Source organism: Callithrix jacchus, chromosome 22 (assembly GCF_049354715.1).
Source record: "Callithrix jacchus isolate 240 chromosome 22, calJac240_pri, whole genome shotgun sequence".
Lineage (NCBI taxonomy): Eukaryota > Metazoa > Chordata > Mammalia > Primates > Cebidae > Callithrix > Callithrix jacchus.
The window spans coordinates 34,030,243-34,054,476 of NC_133523.1; the positions used below are offsets into that span (position 1 = coordinate 34,030,243).

At 52.5% G+C, this 24,234-nt stretch overlaps 1 protein-coding gene across 6 annotated transcripts in view; it reads left to right on the forward strand.

Moving 5' to 3' along the window:
• Positions 1 to 24,234, forward strand: part of RYR1 (ryanodine receptor 1) — a 149,654-nt gene that overhangs the window by 6,983 nt on the left and 118,437 nt on the right. For all 6 annotated transcript variants that reach the window (XM_078359289.1, XM_078359292.1, XM_078359290.1 and 3 more), the window contains exons 2-21: positions 689 to 808; positions 2,701 to 2,805; positions 3,905 to 3,979; positions 4,070 to 4,148; positions 4,488 to 4,600; positions 4,923 to 5,016; positions 6,807 to 6,900; positions 7,028 to 7,102; positions 9,616 to 9,772; positions 9,903 to 10,067; positions 11,400 to 11,521; positions 12,426 to 12,621; positions 16,097 to 16,232; positions 16,315 to 16,410; positions 16,497 to 16,615; positions 18,028 to 18,161; positions 18,614 to 18,855; positions 19,695 to 19,887; positions 20,919 to 21,135; positions 24,021 to 24,125. In XM_078359289.1, the coding sequence (XP_078215415.1) occupies positions 689 to 808; positions 2,701 to 2,805; positions 3,905 to 3,979; positions 4,070 to 4,148; positions 4,488 to 4,600; positions 4,923 to 5,016; positions 6,807 to 6,900; positions 7,028 to 7,102; positions 9,616 to 9,772; positions 9,903 to 10,067; positions 11,400 to 11,521; positions 12,426 to 12,621; positions 16,097 to 16,232; positions 16,315 to 16,410; positions 16,497 to 16,615; positions 18,028 to 18,161; positions 18,614 to 18,855; positions 19,695 to 19,887; positions 20,919 to 21,135; positions 24,021 to 24,125 (2,637 nt within the window). The remainder of the gene's footprint in view (positions 1 to 688; positions 809 to 2,700; positions 2,806 to 3,904; positions 3,980 to 4,069; positions 4,149 to 4,487; positions 4,601 to 4,922; positions 5,017 to 6,806; positions 6,901 to 7,027; positions 7,103 to 9,615; positions 9,773 to 9,902; positions 10,068 to 11,399; positions 11,522 to 12,425; positions 12,622 to 16,096; positions 16,233 to 16,314; positions 16,411 to 16,496; positions 16,616 to 18,027; positions 18,162 to 18,613; positions 18,856 to 19,694; positions 19,888 to 20,918; positions 21,136 to 24,020; positions 24,126 to 24,234) is intronic.

The window sequence follows — 24,234 nt, forward strand, 5'->3', positions numbered from 1 at the left end:
AACATGGCGAAAGCCTGTCTCTACTAAAAATATAAAAATTAGTCAGGTGTGGTGACACATGCTTGTGATTCCAGCTATTTGGGAGGCTGAGGCAGGAGAATCGCTTGAACCCAGGAGGTGGAGGTTGCAGTGAGCCAAGACTGCAACATTGTACTCCAGCCTGGATGACAGAGACTATATCAAATAAATAAATAGGTAATAAAATAGGCTGGGCACAGTGGCTCACGCCTGTAATCCCAGCACTTTGGGAGGCCGAGGTGGGCCGATCACGAAGTCAGGAGTTCGAGGCCAGCCTGACCAACATGGTGAAACCCCATCTCTACTAAAAATACAAAACTTAGTCAGGCATGGTGGTGGGCACTACATCCCAGCTACTCAGGAGGCTGAGGCAGGAGAATTACTTGAACCCGGGAGGTAGAGGTTGCAGTGAGCTGAGATCATGCCACTACTCTCCAGCCTGGGCAACAGAGTGAGATTCTGTCTCAAAAAAATAAAAATAAATAAAATAAATGGGATGACACTGGCTTGTATCTCATAGAGATGTCAGGATCAGGTAGAGGGTGTGTGTGGATATTGTCGGTCACTGTCTTTTTCATAAGGACAAGGGTGGGAGGCGGGGCCCGTGGTCTGCAGTGTCTGCGGTGTCCTGGCCAGGCCCCCCTGGAGACCCTGCCCCTCCATTCCGCAGGATGATGAGGTGGTCCTACAGTGCAGTGCCACCGTGCTCAAGGAGCACCTCAAGCTCTGCCTGGCTGCCGAGGGCTTTGGCAACCGCCTGTGCTTCCTGGAGCCCACCAGCAACGCCCAGGTCTGTGCAGCAGGGAGAGGGCCCGGGGACTTGGGGTCTGATAGGACCGAGCATCTTGGGTCCAAAGAAGAGGGTTCTGGGAGTCTGAAAGGGGTACTGACAGGAGAGAACATGGGGAGGGGAGCTAAGGCTAAGAGGGGCTACCTGAGGTGGGGAGGTGTGGAGGTCTGAGGCAGGGCAAGGGGTCGGGTGTTGGAGGGGCTTCCTGTGTGCACAGAGGTGTGGAAGGCGGGGGCAGGGGCTCCTGATCCAGAACTTTCCTTGGCAGGTGGCTGAGTGTACAGAAAGCCTTGGGGTTTTTTTGTTTTGTTTTGTTTCTGAGGTGGAGTCTTGCTCTTGTCACCCAGGCTGGAGTGTAGTGGCACCATCGTGGCTCACTACAACCTCCATCTCCCGGATTCAAGCGATCCTCCTGCCTCTGCTTCCTCAGTATCTGGGATTACAGGCGCCTGTCACCATGCCTAGCTAATTTTTGTACTTTTGGTAGAGACAGGGTTTCGCCGTGTTGTCCAGGCTGGTCTCAAACTCCTGACCTCAGGTGATCTGCCTGCCTCAGCCTCCCAAAGTGGTGGGGTTACAGGTGTGAGCCACTGCCCCCAGCCAAGCCTCAGGTTTAAGGGGAAGTGGTCTGAGAATCCGGAAGAAGGGCTGGTTGGGGGACAGGGGTCTCAGGAGGGAGGGGCAGGGAGATTGAGGGATGGGGGATGGGAGGGACCAGGTAGAAGATCTGGAATGCCAGGAGGAGGGGTCTGAGGTGTTTTATTTTCACTGTTATTTTTTGCGGGGACAGAGTATCGCTATGTCCCCCAGGCTGGAGTGCAGTGGTGCAATCTCAGCTCACGGCAACCTCTGCCTTCCGGATTCAAATGATTCTCCTGCTTCAGACTCCTGATAGCCGGGATTACAGGTGTCCGCCACCACACCCAGCTAATTTTTGTATTTTATTTTTATTAAAAAAAATTTTTTTTTACATTTTTAAAAAACATTTTTTAGAGATGGGGTTTCACCATATTGGCTAGGCTGGTTTTGAATTTCTGACATCAGGTGATCCACCCACCTCGGCCTCCCAAGGTGCTGGGATTACAGGCGTGAGCCACCTCGCCTGGTGGGATTTTTTTTTTTTTTTTTTTCACTTTTTTTTCAAGTAACAAGACTGAATCATTACAGGTCGTTTTAGGGGAAGGAGTCCCATGGTGGGGCTAGGGGGAGGATGGGACAGGGCCTCAGTTGCGGAGGGCGTAGGGCATCCCCTGGGGGTCAGGGCTGGCAGAGCAGGGGGATGTGGAATCTGATGGGGGAGGAAGTTTCAGAGTCCAAGCAAGAGGGGTCTTGAGTTTAGGAGTCAGAGGGTGGGGGACTGAGGAGAAAATTTAAGGTTAGGTGCCCTCCTGTGTCTGCGAAGCAGAGTTCAGAGGTGTTTGAGGGAAAAGGCAGGAGTGAGGACTGTCTGATGGTGGAGGTAGGAGGTGGGACTTCCTTTGGGAAGGGATGTGGGGTCTTTGGAGGATGTGGGGTCTTCAGCAGAGGGGGACACAGAACAGGAGCTTCCTGTCCTTGGAGCAGGGTTAGCATGTCTCAGCGGGGAGGCATGGGGCTGAGGCTTCCTGAGATTAGGTGGGACACGGGTCCTTGACTGGGGAGGGTTAGGGTTAGAGAAGCTTCTATGGAGTCTGGGTGGAGGTGAGGTGTCTGAGGGAGGAGGCACAGAAGAGGTATTTTCGTGATGTTGATGCAGATTCAGTGTGTCTGACAGGGGTGGCAGAGGGCTGGGCTTTCCTGCGGGGTGAGGGTGGGGTCAGGAGTGTGGGCATTCAGACTAGGGGAGGGAGTGTGGCAGGGAATGGTACTCAGGGGTCTCCTGGCCCCTCATTCACGTCCTCCACCCGCCCCAGAATGTGCCCCCCGATCTGGCTATCTGTTGCTTCGTCCTGGAGCAGTCCCTGTCCGTGCGAGCCCTGCAGGAGATGCTGGCCAACACGGTGGAGGCTGGCGTGGAGGTGAGGACCCTACCTGGGGGCGGGCAGGGTGGCAGGGATGGGCAAGAGAACCTGGGGGTCATTTAGGGCACGGTGGCAGGGATGGGGGAGAGGGCCCAGGGATCGATTACCATCTGCTCTTCTTCCTCTCTCTGCCCTGCCCCCCACAGGCCCTCAATTTGGATAAGTGGGTAGGTCTGGCCTTGGATGTCACCTGTCCTTCCTCCCCTCCTGACCCCAGGCCCACCTCTCGGGTCCACACCCTGCACACGAGAGCTGGAGGGTCCTCCCTCACCCCAGCTGTCAGGGGCTGTGGAACCCAGAGCAGGCCAGGCAGGCAGGCAGGCAGGAAGGAAGGGGATGGGGGCTTCTGAACCCCTGTCCCCTATGCCTGCTCCTTTCTGCTCTTTCCTGTCCTTTCCCCCAACCCTGATCCCAGCTCCCCTCTGCATGGGACCTCCCCCACTTGCCCCATCCCAAGTGTGAGTCCCTCGGTCCAGGAGTGGGTCCACCATGTGATCACCTGGCCTCATCACATGGTGCCCCCATGGCAGCCTCGGAGCATGGGCATGTGACAGCCATGATGGGAGGCATGGTGACATCGAGCAGTCAGATGTCCGCCCCCAGGGCCGAGTTGCCTTGTGCTGGGGAGGGGCAGCTGTCTTACCACTGCGGTGATGTTAGCCGATGGAACCACTGCTGGGCCTGTCCTGGAGCACACGGGCTGCAGCTCAGCATGGTGGGGGAGGTTAGAGCAGAGGGGCTGAGGTCCACTGAGCCTGGGCTGTCCTGAGTATCTCCGGGAAACTAGAAGATAGCTTCGTCCTCATGAGTGACTTCCAGCCAAGGTGAAAGGCGCAGAGAGGACAGAGTGGAATATGCGGAATATGCAATGGCCCATCCACAGCCATCTATCTCAGAGACCTAGTCCCTGCTTCCATATATGGGGAAACTGAGGCAGAGAGTCCCATGAGTCTGAGCTGAGGTTGTTTTACCTCCAGGCCTGAGCACGGTATTTTACAGGGAGCATCTTGTCACCTGTGACTAGGCCAGACCTCTTGGGGGTCTGAAGAGTCTGGAGGGGGTCTGTGCTTATTCTGTTTCCTCCCTCCTCCTGCAGTCATCCCAGGGCGGGGGACACAGGACGCTCCTGTATGGTCATGCCATCCTGCTCCGGCACGCGCACAGCTGCATGGTGAGTGCAACCTCGATGGGTGTGGGCACGGAGTGGGGCGGGGCGTGTGGGGCCTGCCAGAAGGAGGCTGACATCCCTCTACAATCCTAGTATCTGAGCTGCCTCACCACCTCTCGCTCTATGACGGACAAGCTGGCCTTTGACGTGGGACTGCAGGAGGATGCAACAGGTGCAGCCGCTGGAGAGGTTGGGGGTGTGAAGGGGACCCCACAGGCAGGGAGTAGAGGGTCTACAGAACTCCGGGGCAAACATGAGACTACCCTGGGGACACAAATGGGGGCCTCGGAGCAGAGTCTTTGACAGTCCAGACAGGGGGACTAGGACAAACATTGGGGAGCGCTAGGCAGTCTGAAGTCGGGAACAGGAATTGGTAGGTGGGAAGTCGGTGGCAGTGATAAAAGAGTTGCGGGCTAAGGGCCCGGGAGGCCTAGTGGCTGGGAGAGCCCTGGAAAAGAGCACTCTGGGAAGCCATCATCCCGAGAGCCACCTGCTCCGCCCCCACCCATAGGAGAGGCCTGCTGGTGGACCATGCACCCAGCCTCCAAGCAGAGGTCTGAAGGAGAAAAGGTCCGAGTTGGGGATGACATCATCCTTGTCAGTGTCTCCTCCGAGCGATACCTGGTGAGCCATCGCAGTTCCTCCTGCTCCCAGGTCTGGGGGCGCATGGGAGGGGCCCCCATCTCCTCGCCATGGGTTTGCCTAGCTGGTCTCTCATCCGCAAGGTCCTGACTCCCAATTTCCTGTTTCCTGACCCCTGGCAACCAATTTTCTGATTTCTGATCTCCCATTGCCTGACCTGACCATTTCCTGATCTGTGATCTCTGATGATCCTGTCTCCCATCTGCTGGTTTCCTGGTATCCACTCTTGATTTCGGCCTCTGACACTGGGACTCTCGCCCACCCCTACAATCATCTCTGATTGCCACATCCTGGTGGCCCCCAGCACCTGTCGACCGCGAGTGGGGAGCTCCAGGTTGACGCTTCCTTCATGCAGACACTGTGGAATATGAATCCCATCTGCTCCCGCTGCGAAGAGGGTGAGGGCCCTAGACCTCCTGCCCCTGAATGGAGACACCCCCAGCAAAACAGACCTTTAATGCTGCCCTTCAGGCATACCCAAATGGAACCTTGGAACCTCAGACCCCAAACCTAGATCTCCCACTTGTCACACTTAGATCTCCAGCTGACCCCAAATCCAGACCCCCAGAGCTCAGGCCCCCCAAATCTCAAACTAAATATTAGACTCCCAAACTCAGACCCCAAAGTATTAGTCCCCAGGTCTCCTAAACTCAGATTCGAATCTTAAAACATCAAATATAAAGCATGTGACCAGGTGCAGTGGCTCATACCTGTAATCTTAGCACTTTGGGAGGCTGAGGCAGGTGGATCACCTGAGGTCGGGAGTTTGAGACCAGCCTGGCCAACACAGCAAAACCCCATCTCTATTCAAAACACAAAAATTAGCTGGATGTGGTGGCACGTGCCTGTAATCCCAGCTACTCAGGAGGGTGAGGCAGGAGAATCGATTGAACCTGAGTGGCGGAGGTTGCAGTGAGCTGAGATTGCATCACTGTAACGCAACCTGAGTGAGAGGGCCAGATGCTGTCTCAAAAACAAAAATTAAAGCTCCTTAAACAATAAACACAGACTGTGATCTCAGACCCCAAACCCAGACCCCCAAATTCATACATCAGATCCCCAAACCCAGACTCCAGTCTTCAGCCCTCTAACCTCTCGGACTCAGACTTCAAATCTCAAAAACCAAAATCCTTGAAATCAAAGTCCCAACTCAAATTCCCACGCTGACTCCAACTCTCATACTCCGAACTTCAGAGTCCTAAACCAGATCCACACTGGGGCTCAGACCACAGATGGTTTTTGATCCCCAAACTCAGACCCATCACTCCTATGTCATACCCCAAAGCTCAGACTACCACACCCTAGATTATAGCCTCAGACCCCCAACCTCACTTTCCAGCTTCTGACCGTCAAAATCAATACTCAAGGCCAGGCACACCTATAATCCCAGCAGTCTGTGGGCCAAGGCGGGCAGGTCACTTGAGATCAGGAGTCCGACCAGGGCCAACTTGGCAAAATCCCGTCTCTACTAAAAATACAAAAATTAGCTGGGCGTGGTGACTGGCACCTCTAATCTGAGCTACTTGGGAGACTGAGGCAGGAGAATCGCTTGAACCCCAGAGGCAGAGGTTGTGGTGAACTGAGATCATGCCATTGCACTCCAGCCTGCGCAACAGGGTGAGACTCTGTCTCAAAAACAAAACAAAAACACCCTCACAATTCGGGCCCTAACTCCAGAACCCAGCCTCAGACCCAGCCATCATCCTTCTAAGCCCAAACGCCACACCTCAGCCCTGGAACTCAGATCCAACACCAGTGAGCATTAGACCTCAACCTTGGACCGCACACACACTCAGACCCCCACCTCAAAAGTCCAAACGCAGAGCCTTAAATCACAGACTCACAACTCCCCCCAGCCTCGGCTCTGTAGACCCAGACCCCCAAATTAGGTGCCCAGCTTCAGATCCCAAGTCTGAACTTTAAATGTCAAAAACCAAAATCCCCCAAATCAAACTTCCAATTCAGCCTCCCATGCTAAGACTCCAAGCATGGCCCAAGTCTCATAGCCCCACTTCAGGTCTCAATCTTGGCCCTAAAATACCCTGAAACTCGGACCTCCAACTGCAAACCCCTAAACCCGGCCCTCAGCTTCCCTCGGGGAGGAGCAGGGCCCCTGACTTCCTCTTGGCTCCTGGGTCTTCCTGGGGTTCCAGCCTCCCAGTGACCACCTTCCCTTGCTCCTCTCCAGGCTTTGTGACGGGAGGCCACGTCCTTCGCCTCTTTCATGGACATATGGATGAGTGTCTGACCATTTCCCCTGCTGACAGTGATGACCAGCGCAGGTCTGGGTTGTGGACAAGAGGGCCTGGGGTCTGGGGGTGGAGGTGGAGGGCTGGGACCCTATGAGTAGGATTAGGGACCAGATTCTGGGAGCTGAACCCTTGACTTCACTCTCTCCTGCGTTCCCAGACTTGTCTACTATGAAGGGGGAGCTGTGTGCACACACGCCCGCTCCCTCTGGAGGCTGGAGCCACTGAGAATCAGGTAGGGCTGGGAAAGTGGGGAGGGGCCAGGGAGAGGCTGGGGTCTCCTGGCAGGCTGGGAGGAGAGCAGAGGTCTTGAGGGAAGATCTGAGCAAGAAACTGAAGGGTCTCGAGGGAAAATCAGAGCAGCCTAAGAGAGAGAAGAAAGTCTCAGCTATGCACGGTAACTTCATGCCTGTAATCCCAGCACTTTGGGAGGCTGAGATGAGAGGACCAGTGGAGGCCAGGAGTTCAAAACCAGCCTGGTCAACATCCTGAGACCCCCATCTCTGCAAAAATTTAAAAAGTAGTCGGGCATGGTGGTGTGTACCTGTAGTCCCAGCTACTTTCTGGGGCTGAGGTGAAGGATCACTTGAGCCCAAGAGGTCAAGGCTGCAGATCCTGAGCTGAGATCCTGCCACTGTGCTTCAGCCTGGGTGACAGAGCAAGACCCTGTCTCAGAAAAACAAACAACATGAAAAGAGGCCGAGTGCAGTGGCTCACAACTATAATTCCAGCACTTTGGGAGGCAGAGGCAGGTAGATCACTTGAGGTCAGGAGTTCCAGACCAGGCTGGCTAACATGGTGAAACCCCATCTCTACTAAAAATACAAAAATTAGCCTGGTGTGGTGGGCACCTGTAATCCTTGCTACTCAGGAGGCTGAGGCAGGAGAATCGCTTGAACCTGGGAAGTGGCGGTTGTAGTGAGCTGAGATTGCACCATTGCACTCCAGCCTGGGCAACAGAGCAAGACTCTGTCTCAAAAAAATACAAATACAAAGGCTGGGCATGGTGGCTCACACTTGTAATCCCAGCACTTTGGGAGGCTGAGGCAGGTGAATCATTTGAGGTCAGGAGTTCAAGACCAGCCTGGTCAACATGGTGAAACCCCGTCTCTACTAAAAAATATAAAAATTAGCTGGGTGTGGTGGTGCACATCTGTAATCCCAGCTACTCAGGAGGCTGAGGCAGGAGAATCGCTTGAGCCTGGGAGGCTGAGGTTGAGGTGAGCCGAGATTGTGCTACTGCACTCCAGCCTGGACTACAGAGTGAGACCCTATCTCAAAAAAAAACGAAAGAAACAAGGAAATCAAAACAAAAATGAAAAATGAAGTCTCTCTGGAGTCCTGGAGGAAAAGGAGGTTTGGGGGAATTTTGATTTTTATTGTTTTTTTTTTTTTTTTTTTTTTTTTAATTGAGACGGAGTTTCGCTCTTATTACCCAGGCTGGAGTGCAATGGCGCGATCTCGGCTCACCGCAACCTCCGCCTCCTGGGTTCAGGCAATTCTCCTGCCTCAGCCTCCCGAGTAGCTGGGATTACAGGCACACGCCACCATGCCCAGCTAATTTTTTGTATTTTTAGTAGAGACGGGGTTTCACCATGTTGACCAGGATGGTCTCGATCTCTTGACCTCGTGATCCACCTGCCTCGGCCTCCCAAAGTGCTGGGATTACAGGTGTGAGCCACCGTGCCCGGCCCTTTTATTGTTTTTTTAACAGTGTATTGCTTTATTTGGGGTCTTGGGGGAGACACCAGGGAGAGGCAAGAAATGAAAGCACTACAAATGCAGGGTCCAATAATGTTCAAGTAATAAATATGCAAAATGAATAACTGGAATCATTTTCTTAAGGAGTTGACTCATGGAAGAGGAACTTGAATTGCAGTTTCAAAAAACATCTGTATGAAGTAGAAATTGGTTTCAGAACATTAGTAAAGAATGTGTTCTAGAAAGTGGAGGTGACTGGATGTAGAATTCTGGCAGCCATAGAACAGTCGGTTTGGGGGCTTTTTAAGGGAGTGACTGGGGGTCCTGAGTACAATGATGGCGAATTTAGGAGTCTGGAAAAACTGGGGGCACTGGAGACATTTGGGAAACCCTGAGGAAGCTGTGAGGGTCTGAGAGAGGATTGGGGTTCCTCAGGGAGGACTAGGGGTCCTAATTAAGATTTAGGGTTCCTTGGCCGGCGCAGTGGTTCGTGCCTATAATCCCCATACTTTGGGACGTTGAGGCAGGCGGATCACCTGAGATCTGGAGTTCGGAACCAGCCTGACCAACAAGGAGAAACCCTGTCTCTACTAAAAATACAGAATTAGCCAGGTGTGGTGACGCATGCCTGTAATCTGTTACTTGAGAGGCTGAGGCAGGAGAATTGCTGGAACCTGGGAGGCGGAGGTTGTGTGAGCTGAGATTGCGCCACTGTACTCCAGCCTGGGCAACAGGAGTGAAACTACGTCTCAAAAACAAAACAAAAAAAGATTTAGGGGCCCTACGAAAGGTTTGGGGAACCCTGGAAGAGGGTTGGGGGCTTGAGGAGGTTTGGACCAAGACTATAGTGTCCAGGCCAGGTGCAGTGACTCATGTCTGTAATCCTAGCACTTTGGAAGACCGAGGCAGGAGGATTGCTTGAGTCCTGGAGTTCAAGATCAGCTTAGGCAACATATCAATTCCTGGTTTCTATTAAAAAAGAAAAGACTGTAGTGTCTGTAGGAGAACTGGGGGTCCTCTGACTCTCCTGGCCCTCATCTTCCACAGCTGGAGTGGGAGCCACCTGCGCTGGGGCCAGCCGCTCCGAGTCCGGCATGTCACCACTGGGCGGTACCTGGCGCTCACTGAGGACCAAGGCCTTGTGGTGGTTGACGCCAGCAAGGCCCACACCAAGGCTACCTCCTTCTGCTTCCGCATCTCCAAGGTCAGTGGGGTTTGTGGCACCCTCGGGAGCCCTTCAATCCCAGTGCAGCCTGCACTCTGCTGTCCCTCGGGGGGCTCCCCTGCTAAACGCACAGGCAGAGGAGGCTGACCTGTGTCCCCTGCCCCTGCAGGAGAAGTTGGATGTGGCTCCCAAGCGGGACGTGGAGGGCATGGGCCCCCCTGAGATCAAGTACGGGGAGTCACTGTGCTTCGTGCAGCACGTGGCCTCAGGACTGTGGCTAACCTATGCCGCCCCAGACCCCAAGGCCCTGCGGCTCGGCGTGCTCAAGAAGAAGGTGGGTGTCATCCCAGCTGCTCAGGAGACTCAGGTGGGAGAACTGTTTGAGCTCAGCAGGCAGAGGTTGCAGTGAGTGGAGATCACACCACTGTATTCCAGCCTGGGCCACAGAGCAAGACTCTGTCTCAAAAAAAGAAAAGAAATGAAAAGAAATGCAGGGGGCTCCATGATGAAATGCAGGGGTCTTTATAGATTAGCTGGTGGGGAGGAGGTGTCTGATTTACCTAGGGCAGAAAGACTGCTTGGACCAGGTATGCCGTTTGCATAGGGTGCGAATTTCTGGCTGCCTCCACCCTAAGAAAGAGTATTGTATGAGTGGGTCCTCTGTCTGAGCTGCACCGTGTTGCCCATTCCTTTACTCTACACGTGGGGAAAAAAAAGGGAAGATGGAGCCTCCATGTTGGAACCTAGCCCCCAGGTATACCTTTTCTATAGGCACATTCCCCGACGCAAGCTTCCAGCTGGTTTATGTATATTTGTGGCTCCATTTTTCAGGCTGCTCTTTGTTAGAAAAGAAAGAATTCTGGGGGTGGTAAGAAAGGGAAGTCTGCAGAGGACTCTGCTGCCCTTACTATCTGCCTAAATAATTTCTTTCTACCTCTCATATCAGTGCCATCAATCGAGTTAGGGGACCATCAGGACAGAATCTTAGGCTTTACTACCAGTGCCTAGAACAGAGCCACTTGCTACGGGCTTGCTAAATGGTTGAGTAGGAAGTCTTGGGGAGGTGCCCGTTTGCAAAAACAGGCCTGTCATTGAATACATGAGCCAAGGGCATAGAGACAGAGCCTGGGCCGTGTCCAAAGTGGGGACCCGAGAGCGTCATCAGCAGGTGGATGGTATTTCCAGCCGCAGACTGGATGAGTTCCTGGGGAGGTTGGCTTAGGATGAAGCTGTCAGCCGTGATGGTCTCACCTCGTGGAAAGGTGGTCTGGCATTCTGTCTGAGACATGTTAAATTTGGGGGCCATTAGAGCTTTCTTGGTGGGGGGAATGTTAAGTCAGCAGTAGGCACAGGTGGAAAGGATCCGGACTGAAGACAGAGACAGGAGGGAGGTAGGGATGGAAAGATAGAGGGGGAGAGGCAGGGCAGAGGTGAGAGAGATAGACAAAGACAGGCAAGACCAGAGACAGAGACAGAGAGGAGCGACAGCATCAAAGACGTGGAGAAGACAGGTGACGGGGAACAGAAAAACCAGGGGGAATTTGTAGTGAGATTCTGCAGAGCAGGGAGTAGCGGGCAAATGCAGAACTCAAGTCTGGGCAGAGGTCTGGGGGTCATGGCCCCGAGCAGCTGGGCTCACTCCAGACCTCTGTCCCTCCACTCCTAGGCCATGCTGCACCAGGAGGGCCACATGGATGATGCATTGTCACTGACCCGCTGCCAGCAGGAGGAGTCCCAGGCTGCCCGCATGATCTACAGCACCAACGGCTTGTACAACCAGTTCATCAAGTGAGCGACCTGACCTCCCTGCCTGGGTGACTCCTATGCTCTCCCGTGCTTCAGGTGTCCACGCATCTGGCCTCTTTCATCTCTACCTCTGATGCTCACACACTTGTCTAACGTATACATGGGACATGTGCAGTGGCTCATGCCTGTAATCCCAAGACTTTGGGAGGCCAAAGCAGGAGGATCACTTGAGCCCAGGACCTTGAGAACAGCCTGGGCAACATAAGGGGACCCTGCCTCAAAAAAAAAAAAAAAAAAAAATTAGCCTGGGCGCAGTGGCTCACACCTGTAATACCAGCACTTTGAGAGGCTGAGGAGGGTGGATCGCTTGAGCCTAGGAGTTCGAGACCAGCCTGAGCAACATAATGAAACCCTGTCTCTACAAAAAATCACAAAAAATTGGCCAGGCGTGGTGGCATGTGCTTGTAGTCGCAGCTACTTGGGAGGCTGAGTAGGGGGGATTGCTTGAGCCAGGGGGCTAAGAGTGCAGTGAGCCACTATACTCCAGCTTCGATGAGAGTGAGACCCTTCTCAAAAAGTAACAATAATAATATATACATGACCCCTAACCTCTAAACTTCTGACCTCTGTACTCTTGACCCCTAATCTGACCTTGACAACCATGATCACATTCCTGATCATCACCCAACTTTCACACCCCTGACACCTAGAGCCTGGACCCTGGACCTCTCCATCCCTGAGTCCTGGGAACCCCCGTACCTACACAGGAGCGAGTCCCAGTCCCAGCTCTCCCCTTGGCCGCTGTGTGACCTTGGACCAATGCCTTTCCCTCTGCGTCTCAGTTCTCCCCCTCTGTAAAACGGGTGGGTCTAGGGGAGTCCTGCGGGAGTGGGGTTGTGGTAGTCAGCGTTCCCGGCCCTGGCTGACAGCTGCGAGGTCCCTGTAGGAGCCTGGACAGCTTCAGCGGGAAGCCACGGGGCTCGGGGCCGCCGGCGGGCACGGCGCTGCCCATTGAGGGCGTTATCCTGAGCCTGCAGGACCTCATCATCTACTTCGAGCCGCCCTCCGAGGACTTGAAGCACGAGGAGAAGCAGAGCAAGCTGCGTAGCCTGCGCAACCGCCAGAGCCTCTTCCAGGAGGAGGTGAGAATGAGGCGAGGGTGTGGTGGGGCCTGTGGGTTCAAGGGGCGGGATCACGGAGACGCGGGGCCACAGTGCTGGACGGGGCAGGACCTGAGGGACCTGGGGAAGTAGATATTGAAAGTGGGGCGGGGCAGGAGGAAGAGCCGGACAGGAACCCCAGCCCGTGAGACGGTGAGGGGGCGGGGCATTGGGAAGGGGCGGCCCTGCTGCGCTGGTGGGCGGGACCTGTGGGAAGGAGTAGGGCGAATGGCCGAGCAGGGGGCGGGACCTGGAGAGAAGGATGGAAGAAAAGAGATGAGGGGCGGGGCCTGTGTAATACTCTGGGCTAGAGTGAGGCCCGGGGAGGTGAGGCCCGGGGTGGGGCCAGAGATCAGAGGTGGGGCCGCTGACTTAGCGGGCGGGGTCTGCGGGGTGGGCGGACAGAACCAGGGTGGGGTATGGGAGGTGCGGGGCCAGAAATAGATCTTTGGGCATTTGGGAGGGGAGGCTGGCTGTGAACAAAACGGAAAAAATCTCTGTCCTTATGGAGTTCACCCAGCAGAGGGAGACAGGAGATCAGTAAAATAAATAAGTAAATTGTATGGCATATTAGATGGTGGTAACTGCTAAAGAGAAAAATTCAGCAGGCAAAGGGTAGGGAATTGGGGCTTTGCAGTTTAAGACAGAGCGGTCAGGCAGGGTGACCTGGAGGAAGACAGAAAGAAAACCATGTGCAAAGGCCATGAGGTGGGAGGGTACTTGGCATGTTCCGGAAACAGCCAGGTGGTGATTGGAGCAGGGAGGCTTGGGTGGGGGAGTGGAAGGAGATGAAGGCAGAGAGGTGACGAGGGCCAGGACTTGGTGAGGACTTTGGCTTTGGGAGCCACAGGAGGTTTTGGTTCTCTCTAGTCACAGCTAGTTAGGGGCAGAGCCGGTCACTGTGATGCCACCTTGGTTCTGCTCTCCACTTTGAGGCACTGTTCCTCTCACTACTGATCGGGGCTCCAGGATGCAGATACAACAATTGTTTTTGTTTGTTTGTTTTTGTTTTTTGAGACAGAGTCTCACTCTGTCACCCAGGATGGAGTGGTGGTATCTTGGTCATTTCAACCTCCACCTTCCGGGTTCAGGTGATTCTCCTGCCTCAGCCTCCCGAGTAGCTGAGACTACAGGTGTGCACCTCCACACCCGGCTAATTGTTGTATTTTTAGTAGAGATGGAGTTTCACCATGTTGGCCAGGCTGGTCTCCAACTCCTGACCTCAGATGATCCACCTGCCTCAGCCTCCCAGAGTGCTGGGATTAGAGGCATAAGCCACTGTGCCCAGACAGTTTTGTCCTTTTTGTTGATTTCGCTGTTTATAATGTCTCGCAAGTGTAGTGCTGAAGTGCTGTCTAGCTTTCCTAAGTGCAAGAAAGCTACGATGTGCCTGACTGAGAAAACGTGTTAGATAAGCTTCATTCCGGCATGAGTTATATTGCTGTTGGCTGTGGATTTAATGTTAATGACTCAACAATATATATTAAATAACCATCTTTAAACAAAAACGTATAAAACAAGGTTATGTCATAAGTGGTTGATGAAATGCTGTCACAGACTCACAGGGACTCCCTGTATTTCTTCTAGGAGCAGTGGTTCCATATTTGATAATTCAGTGTTCATAATGGCTTTATAGAACATAACTACTATGAATAATGAGAATTGATTGTATATGTTTTATGTACTTTTCTGTATATGTATTATGATTCACAGTAAAAGAAGAAAAAGATTAAAATGTAAAAAAAAAGAAAGAAAGAAAAGATAAAGTGAGAACAATCTTTCTGATGGTTAGTGTGGAGAGTGAACTGGGCCAATTAGAACCAGGAGTGGGGTGCTAGGAAGTGAGTAGAATGGAGAGAAAAGTGCAGGAAGGGGAAGCATAAATTCAGTCCTGATGTTTGTGGGTAACACCCCTTCTGGGAACCGAGGAAGGAGAGCTAGGCAGACCCCCTTAAGAATAATTTACTGCTCATTTATTTCTTTCTATATAATTTTAAAAATATAATCATATCTTAGTTCATAGTCAGAGGAATGCCTAGAGCCGACAAGTACAGAGCATGATTTAAGGAATAAGTAGCTTATAGTCAGAGGAATGTCTAGAGCAGACATGGTGCAGAGCATGATTTAAGGGAAAAACAGTTATACCAGGACAAGAATTTGTGGTCCAGGTGACAGCATTCAGTATTGTAAAGATGCCCACTGTATGGCAGGCTTGGAGCAAGAGTCACTCCTCCCGAAAAGGAGTTGCAGTACCTTGCATCCAGTTCCTGTGGAAAGCTGGCCTCAGGTTGTCAAGCCCACAAGTATCCGAGGGCTTAAAACCCCTCTGGTCGGCTGGGTGCGGTGGCTCACACCTGTAATCCCAGCACTTTGGGAGGCCAAGGCGGGTGGATCACCAGGTCAAGAGATCGAGACCATCCTGGCCAACATGGTGAAACCCCGTCTCTGCTAAAAATACAAAAAAATTAGCTGGGCACGGTGGCACGCGCCTGTAGTCCCAGCTACTCGGGAGGCTGAGGCAGGAGAATTGCTTGAACCCAGGAGGCGGAGGTTGCAGTGAGCTGAAGTTGCGCCACTGCACTCCAGCCTGGTGCCAGGTGACGGAGTGAGATTCTCTCTCTCTCACACACACACACACACACACACACACACACGCAAACAAAAAAACCCTCCAGTCTAATCGTGCCTAGGTGACTGTATACCTTGTCAGCCCTGTTGCTGTATACCGACTCAAAGCATCCTCCTATAGAAATTACTGGAAGCTGCCAGCAGGTGGCTATATACCTTGTCAGCTCTTTAGCTACTGTGCTGACTCAAAGCATTCTCCTATAGAATTCCTTAGAAGTAGCCTGCCCCTAGATAAGAGATGTTGCACACTGCAACCTCTTCACTGTGCACAGCCCACCTCCTTGCCTCGGTGACCTAATGGGGGTGGACTCTTTGCTTATCTCACATGTGATTGTCTTGACCCTATTACTATTCTTAAGATGACCTCACTCACTACCCTGCCCCCTAACCTATACCCAATAAATACAGATGCTCCTGAACATTCGGGGGCTTGCCTGTCTCTACTTAAGTGGTGTGGCCCCCTGAACCTAGCTATCTTTTCCAGTCCTTCTGTGTCCTGTCTCTTTATTTGTCAGATCCTGTGCCTCAGCACAGCGCTACCGGACACCCCATGACCCTGTAGGGCTTGACCCTACAGTTGTTAATAAGGACTGAATTATCATGGACTGAATCTCATATTGGATAGAAGCAGAGAGGACAAGAACAAATGGGGATCCAAGGAGGAGAGGAGGGTGATGGGACTGATTGGAAATATGAAACCAAAGGGGCTGGTTTAGATCTAGGAACACACTGTCACGCCATTGAAGGAATATGAATTAGTGAATCCAAGAAAGACAAGTAAGGGAGGGGCTGGGTCTCCTATTGTGACCCCTTATTTTTCTCATCCTAGGGGATGCTCTCCCTGGTCCTGAACTGCATTGACCGCTTAAATGTCTACACCACCGCTGCCCACTTTGCCGAGTTTGCAGGGGAGGAGGCAGCTGAGTCCTGGAAAGAGATTGTGAATCTTCTCTATGAACTCCTGGGTATGGGGTCCCAGTCCTGACTCCCCCGAGAACACCCCAGATCCCCAGTCCTATTGGGTCTGACACCTCCTCCCCTCCTCAGCCTCTCTGATCCGTGGCAATCGTAGCAACTGTGCCCTCTTCTCCACAAACTTGGACTGGCTAGTCAGCAAGCTGGACCGGCTGGAGGCCTCGTCTGGTAGGAGAAACCGGGGGAGACAGACAAGGGCTTGTAGGAGTGGATGGCCATGGCCGCTTCACCTCTCACTCTGGGCACCCTGGCAGGCATCCTGGAGGTCCTGTACTGTGTCCTCATTGAGAGTCCGGAGGTTCTGAACATCATCCAGGAGAATCACATCAAGTCCATCATCTCCCTCCTGGACAAGCATGGGAGGAACCACAAGGTCAGCCCCTCACCCCTCATGTCTCATCCCATGAACTCTGAACCCTGACCTCTCCCCAGGGCCCCAGAACTCTGCTCGCACCCTTACTTCCCTCCTCCATCTCATCTCTCACCTGTACATCACTCCCACTGGCTTCCGTCTCAACACAGGGGTCTCAAAGAATGGCTCTAAAGTTGATTCTGGGCCAAAGATGTGCTTGGTTAGATCTCGGAAATGTTTTGTGTGTGTGTGTGTGTGTGTGTGTGTGTGTGTGTGTGTGTGTGTGTTTTTCAGACAGAGTCTCACTCTGTCACCCAGGCTGGAGTGCAGTGGCAGGATCTTGGCTCACTGCAGCCTCCGCCTCCTGGGTTCAAGCAATTCTCCTGCCTCAGCCTCCAGATTAGCTGGGATTATAGGCTCCTGCCACCACACCTGGCTAATTTTTGTGATTTTAGTAGAGACAGGGTTTCACTATGTTGGCCAGGCTGGTCTGGAACTCCTGACCTCAGGTGATCCATCCACCTCAGCCTCCCAAAGTGCTGGAATTACAGGTGTGAGCCACTGTGCCTGGCTGGGGGCTGAAATGTTTTTAAACTTTTCAAATTTTATAGCCTCTAGGTGGGCTGCTTATATTTACTCTGCAGTTTGCCACAGTCCTATAAGTTCCACATTATTTCTAACCACTTCATGCATTTACGTGGTTGGTGCAAAAGTAATTGCAGTGTTTGCTATTAAAAGGATTGACAAAAACCGCAATTACTTTTGCATCAACTTAATCCCAGCACTTTGAGAGGCTGAGCCAGGCAGATCACAAGGTCAGGAGTTCAAGACCAGCCTGGCCAACATAGTGAAACCCTTTGTCTACTAAAAATACAAAAATTAGCTGGGCATGGTGGTGCGCGCCTGTAGTCCCACCTACTCAGGAGACTGAGGCAGGAGAATTGCTTGAACCCAGGAGGTGGAGGTTGTGGTGAGCTGAGATCACACCATTGCACTCCAGCCTGGGTAACAAGAGTGAAATTCCATCTCAAAAAAAAAAAATACACACACACACATACACACACACACACACACACACACACACACACATATATATATATATATAAAATCTTGATTCCTGTGTCTCTCACTGGTCCTCTCACTCTGCCCTCTAGCCTCTTACCTCACTTCTCCAATATCTCCTTCCTTACACTGCTGATACCTTATCCCAACCCATGTGACTCTCCCTCAGCCTCTTGCCAGATCTTCCCCTTTGACCCTTGACCTTTTTCTACTCCCTAATCTTCCGCTTTCACCACCTCCTCCCAGTCGAAATTGCCACGTCTCATCCCGATGTGCCATCCTTTCCTCCTGGATTCCCTCCCTCCCGGGGTCCTTCCACAGATCCTGTCCTGGTGCCTGCATACCTTTTGACCTCTGACCTTGACCTCCAGGTCCTGGACGTGCTATGCTCCCTGTGTGTGTGCAATGGCGTGGCTGTTCGCTCCAACCAAGATCTTATTACTGAGAACTTGCTGCCTGGCCGTGAGCTTCTGCTGCAGACAAACCTCATCAACTATGTCACCAGGTCTGACTCTTAACGTCTGACCCCAGAACTCAGAACCTCTCAACCCTCTCCCTGACTCAGAGACTCCACATCCAGGTGGATGTCCCTTCCTTAATCTCCCACCCCAGGGCTAACACCCAGTCCTCACAGATGTCCACTGTGGCCCCATTCGCCCTTGGCGTTCACTCCTCTTGTTCTGTCTTCCTGGTTCCATTTCTGCCTCTGTTTCTCTCTCTCTCTCTCTCTCTTTCTCTCTCTCTCTCTCTCTCTCTCTCTCTCTCTCTGAGTGTGTGTGTGTGTGTTTTCTCTTTGTCTTTGCCTGTTTCTGTCTCAATCTTCCTCCATCTCAATCTCCCTGTCTCTCTCTATCTCTGTCTTTGGATGCCTGTCTCTCTCCTGCTTCCAAACTTCCTAACACCTGCTCTCCTTTCCGCCTCTCCCTCATCCCCCCTTCTGTTCCCTCTCTTCTGCAGCATCCGCCCCAACATCTTTGTGGGCCGAGCAGAGGGCACTACGCAGTACAGCAAATGGTACTTTGAGGTGATGGTGGACGAGGTGATTCCATTTCTGACAGCTCAGCCCACCCACTTGCGGGTGGGCTGGGCCCTCACTGAGGGCTACAGCCCCTACCCTGGGGGCGGCGAGGGCTGGGGCGGCAACGGGGTCGGCGATGACCTCTACTCCTACGGCTTTGATGGACTGCATCTCTGGACAGGTACCTGAACCCTTTCAGGGGACCCTCACCCCTGACCATTGATCCCAGTATTTCTAATACTCTGACCACACACCTTGGGGTTCTCAGGATCCAGACTCCCAGAAAAGGCCTCCTTTTGACCTTTTATTCCTCATTTCCCAAGACCCTAACCCTAGAGCTTCCAGATTCCTGGCTCTAACCTTGTTACCTACAGAACTCTGACCCCAGAGTAGCCGTGACCTCTGACCCTAGATATCTCAGAAGACCACTCAGAATACCGTGATCTCTGATCTCTGACTCCTGACCCCAGGAGAACTTAGTTATTTATTTATTTATTTATTCATTCATTCTGAAACAGAGTCTCACTCTATCGCCCAGGCTGGAGTGCAGTAGTGAGATCTTGACTCGCTGAAACCTCTCCCTCCCAGCTTCAAGCTATTCACCTTCCTCAGCCTCTGAGTAGCTGGGATTACAGGCGCTCACCACCATACCTGGCTTGTTTTTGTATTTTTAGTAGAGACGGGTTTCACCATATTAGTCAGGCTGGTCTCAAACCCCAGACGTCAGGTTATCCATCCACCTTGGCCTTCCAAAGTGCTGGGATTACAGGTGTGAGTCACCGCATCCAGCCTCCAGGAGGATTTAATCTCTGGCCCCACAGCTCAGAATCCTAACTTCAGGGGAATCCTGACCTCTGCCCTTCATTTCAAAGCTGTAGGAGCATTCAAGGCAATGCTTTCCATTAGGGTTTCCAGGATATAGTCCCCATAGGAGCCTCCGATATCTGTCCCTTTTCTCTCAGTATCATTGGTTCCGTGGGACCTGTGACCTCTGACCCCTCTCTGGTGACTTTGATGCAGGACACGTGGCACGCCTGGTGACTTCCCCAGGGCAGCACCTCCTGGCCGCTGAAGACGTGGTCAGCTGCTGCCTGGACCTCAGCGTGCCATCCATCTCCTTCCGCATCAACGGCTGTCCCGTGCAGGGCGTCTTTGAGTCCTTCAACCTGGATGGGCTCTTCTTCCCTGTTGTCAGCTTCTCAGCTGGTGTCAAGTGAGAATTTGCCCCGCCCCACAGCCAGTCCTCAGACCTAGCACTGACCTGAGACATCTTCCCCAGTCACTCCTCGGCCTCCCAGAAGGCCAGGACACAGCAGTGACTCATCTGATGATGATCTCATGACTCCCGAACTTCCTTAACCCGCTAATGACCTCAGACTCTCCCGATGACAACGTGCTCTCTCAATAATCTCTTAATGATGCCAGCATCTCCAATAACCTTTCAATCGGCTCACTTGCCCAGTGACCCTGCTCCTGAATAACTCGTTATTCCAAAGACCCCCAATGATCCAGTCCTTTCCCAATGACCCCAGCCTCTCTGAATGTCCATTCAGTGGTGATTATGTTTATCTCATAATTATAATGGATGCTCAGTGACTTCTCAGTGACCTTCTTCTCGGTCTCCCCAAACGTTCCAGTGTCCCTGCATGCTCTGTTGACCTGGGGTCCCCTCTGAACTTGCAGGCATCTGAACTCTTCTGGATTAACTGCAGACCCTCCCACTCTCAACTCCCTGGCTCTCAATCCCCTTATGATATTCCTTTGACTGTACACTTCCTTTATGACTTTTTTTTTTGATGGAGTCTTGCTCGGTCACCCAGGCTGGAGTGCAGTGGCATGATCTGGGCTCTCTGAAACCTCTGCCTCCTGGGTTCAAGTGATTCTCCTGCCCCAGCCTCCCGAATAGCTCGGAGTACAGGTGCCTATCACCACACCTGACTAATTTTTGTATTTTTAGTAGAGACAGGGTTTCACCATATTGGCCAGGCTGGTCTTGAACTCCTGACCTTGTGATCTGCCTGCCTTGACCTCCCAAAGTGCTTGGATTACAGGTGTGAGCCACCATGCCCGACCCCTTTATGATTTCTAAATGACCTCCAGGCAGTATGACTGCTCAGTGAGTTCTGGGGAGACCTTGGATCTCCCCAGAACTTTCCGTTGATCCCAGGACTGCTTCCATGTCCCCCACTGACCACAGACTGTCCCTCATAACCCCCCTAAATGATCCTCATTATCCTTCCCCAGGGTGCGGTTCCTCCTTGGTGGCCGCCATGGTGAATTCAAGTTCCTGCCCCCACCTGGCTATGCCCCGTGCCATGAGGCTGTGCTCCCTCGAGAGCGACTCCATCTTGAACCCATCAAGGAGTATCGACGGGAGGGGCCCCGGGGGCCTCACCTGGTGGGCCCCAGTCGCTGCCTCTCACACACTGACTTTGTGCCGTGCCCTGTGGACACTGTCCAGGTACTCGCTGCCCTGCAAAGGTTTTCTGGTGAGGCAGGGTCTCTTAGGAGTCAGAGAGGGGGCTGGGTGCTGTCTTTCACACCTGTAATCCCAGCACTTTGGGAGGCTGAGGAGGGCAGATCATCTGAGTAAGGAGTTCAAGACCAGCCTGGCCAACATAGTGAAACCCTGTCTCTACTAAAAATACAAAAACTAGCATGGTGGCAGGTGCCTGTAATCCTAGGTACTTGGGAGGCGGAGTCAGGAGGATTGCTTGAACCTGGGAGGCAGAGGTTGCAATGAGCCGAGATCATGCCACTACACTCCAGCTTGGGCAACAGAGTCAGACTCCATCTCAAAACAAACAAACAAAAACTACCAACATACATTTTGGGAAGCTGAGGTGGGAACGTCCCAAATTTTTTTAATATGTAAAAATTTAAACATTTTTTTTAAAGGAGTGAGAGAGGTGGGGAGCTGCCCTAGAAGCTGGGAACCTCATTGTTTAACAGATGGAGAAACTGAGGCACAGAGAGACAAAGGGTTCTGTTGGTGCAGAATTGGAGTCTCAGGGAATCCTCACCACTGTCCCACAAAGAAAAGGTAGCTCACACCTGTAATTCCAGAACTTTGAGAGGCTGAGGTAGGAGGATCACTTGAGTCCAGGAGTTCAAGACCAGCCTGGGCAGCATCGCGAGATTCTGTCTCTGCAAAAAATTACAAGTTAGCTGAGGTGGTGGTGCATGACTGTTTCTCCCAGCTACTTGGGAGGCTGAGATGGGAGGGTCACTTGAGCCCAGGGGTTTGAGACTGCAGTGAGCTATGATTGCACCAATGTACTCCAGCCTGGGTGATAGAGTAAGACCCTATCTCAAAAAGAAAGAAAGAAAGAGAAAGAGAGAGAGAGCGAGAGAGAAGGAAGGAAGGAAGGAAGGAAGGAAGGAAGGAAGGAAGGAAGGAAGGAAGGAAGGAAGGAAGGAAAGAAAGAAAGAAAGAAAAAGCCTGGATGTGGTGGCTCATGCCTCTAATCCCAGAACTTTGGGAGGCCAAGGCAGGCAGATCACCTGAGATCAGGAGTTCAAGACCAGCCTGGCCAACATGGTGAAACCCCATCTCTACTGAATATACAAAAATGAGCCAGGCTTGGTGGCAGGTGCCTGTAATTTCAGCTACTCAGGAGGCTGAGGCAGAAGACTCATTTGAACCCGGGAGGTGGAGGTTGCACCACTGAGATCACACCACTGAACTCCAGCCTGGGTAACAGAACAAGACACCGTCTCAAAGAAAGAAAGAAAGAAAGAAAGGGCTGTTATTGCCCCCAGTTTACAGTTGAGGAAAGCAACGCTAAGTAACGTATGCAATTCGCACAGCCCATCTGAACCCAGGTGGTCAGATTCTGAAGCCTGTGGTCCTACCCACTACAATTTGCTGGGCGTGTCTTCGATCCAGGCCCCTCACTGTCCACTTTCCCTCCAAGCATGTCCCTGTAGGAGGGAATATAGGTTGCGTTTAAAAGCTGGACAGCAAGGGTTTGGTTTTCAGTCACGTGATCTCTGGCAAGTGACTGTGCCTCCCCGAGCCTCAGTTTCCCCCTCTGTGAGGAAAGGGGATAACACCAGGACCTATCTGATAGCATTGTTGTGAAGGTGAGATGTATGGATATAGACAAGATGCTCAGTCCAGTCCTGATTAAACAGTTAGAGCTTTAGACAGTCATTCCTTATTAGTAGCAGTGATGTAGTCTCCAGGGGTGACCTCGCCATCCCCTGTCCCCAGACCAGCACCCTGGGCCTCATCCTGGATGGCTCTGTCCCCATCCCCCAGCCTGTCAGCCTCATGGGCTGTCCACCCTGCCCCCCTTTCCTCCTCCCCATGTCCCACCTGAATCCAAACCATCATCGCTTCTTGCCTACAGAACACCAACACCACCAATGCGTCTTTTAGGCTCTTACCCACGCATCGATATTAACTACGTAACATTTAGTAATTTACATGAATGATTTCACCGAGTCCTTATTAGGTATCACTATGATCCTTGTACAGAGAAGGAAGGAGACTCCTCCATTCTATTCATTCAGAAAACTTTTGCTGAGCCTCTCTTCTGGGTCTGAGTCTGCTTCTGAGCTGGATAGGGCTGGGGACTCGGTGGAGACCAGGGTAGCTGCAGGCTCTGCCCTCATGGAGCTCCCAGTCCACTGGGGAGACAGACATATCCCAGATAATTCCTTCATTCTCTCTCTCTCTCTCTTTTTTTTTGAGACAGAGTCTTGCTCTTTTGCCTAGGCTGGAATTCAGTGGTACAGTCTCGACTCACTGCAACTTCTGCCTCCCAAGTTCAAGCGATTCCCCTGCCTTAGCTTCCCAAGTAACTGGAATTACAGGCAGAAAACCACCATCTCTGGCTAATTTTTGTTTTTAGAAGAGATGGAGTTTCAGCTAGGCGCTGTGGCTCATGCCTGTAATCCTAGCACTTTGGGAGGCTGAGGTGGGTGGATCACCTGAGGTCAGGAGTTCAAAACCAGCCTGGCCATCACGGTGAAACAAAGAAAGAATTAAAAAAAAAAAGAAGAAGAGATGGGGTTTCACCATGTTGCCCAGGCTGGTCTTGAACTTCTGACCTCAGGCAATTGCCCCTACCTGCTTATCCTCCCAAAGTGCTGGGATTAGAGGCGTAAGCCACCACACCTGGCCCTGTATAATTCCTTAATTCTGAGGATGCTAAACCCTCACTCATCTGAGTGTCAACCCTGGAGTCAAGGTGAAGAATGGGGGGCAGGGCTCCAGGATGGCAGGAAACGGGGTGCTGGAGGAGCCTCCCAGGGCTCCAGGTATCCTTGGGAAGAGGGGTTACGATGGAGGAGGGTAGAGGGACCTTGGAGCTCTCATTAATGTCCCTCTGCCGCTAGATTGTCCTGCCACCCCATCTGGAGCGCATTCGGGAGAAGCTGGCAGAGAACATCCATGAGCTCTGGGCACTGACCCGCATTGAGCAGGGATGGACCTACGGCCCGGTGAGGGGCTGCCTGGGACAGGCAGGGAACCGGGGTCCTGGGACTGAGGGTGGCAGACCTAGGGTTGGAGGTTGGGGGTCACAGTCTGGGCATTTGGGAAGTGGGGAGA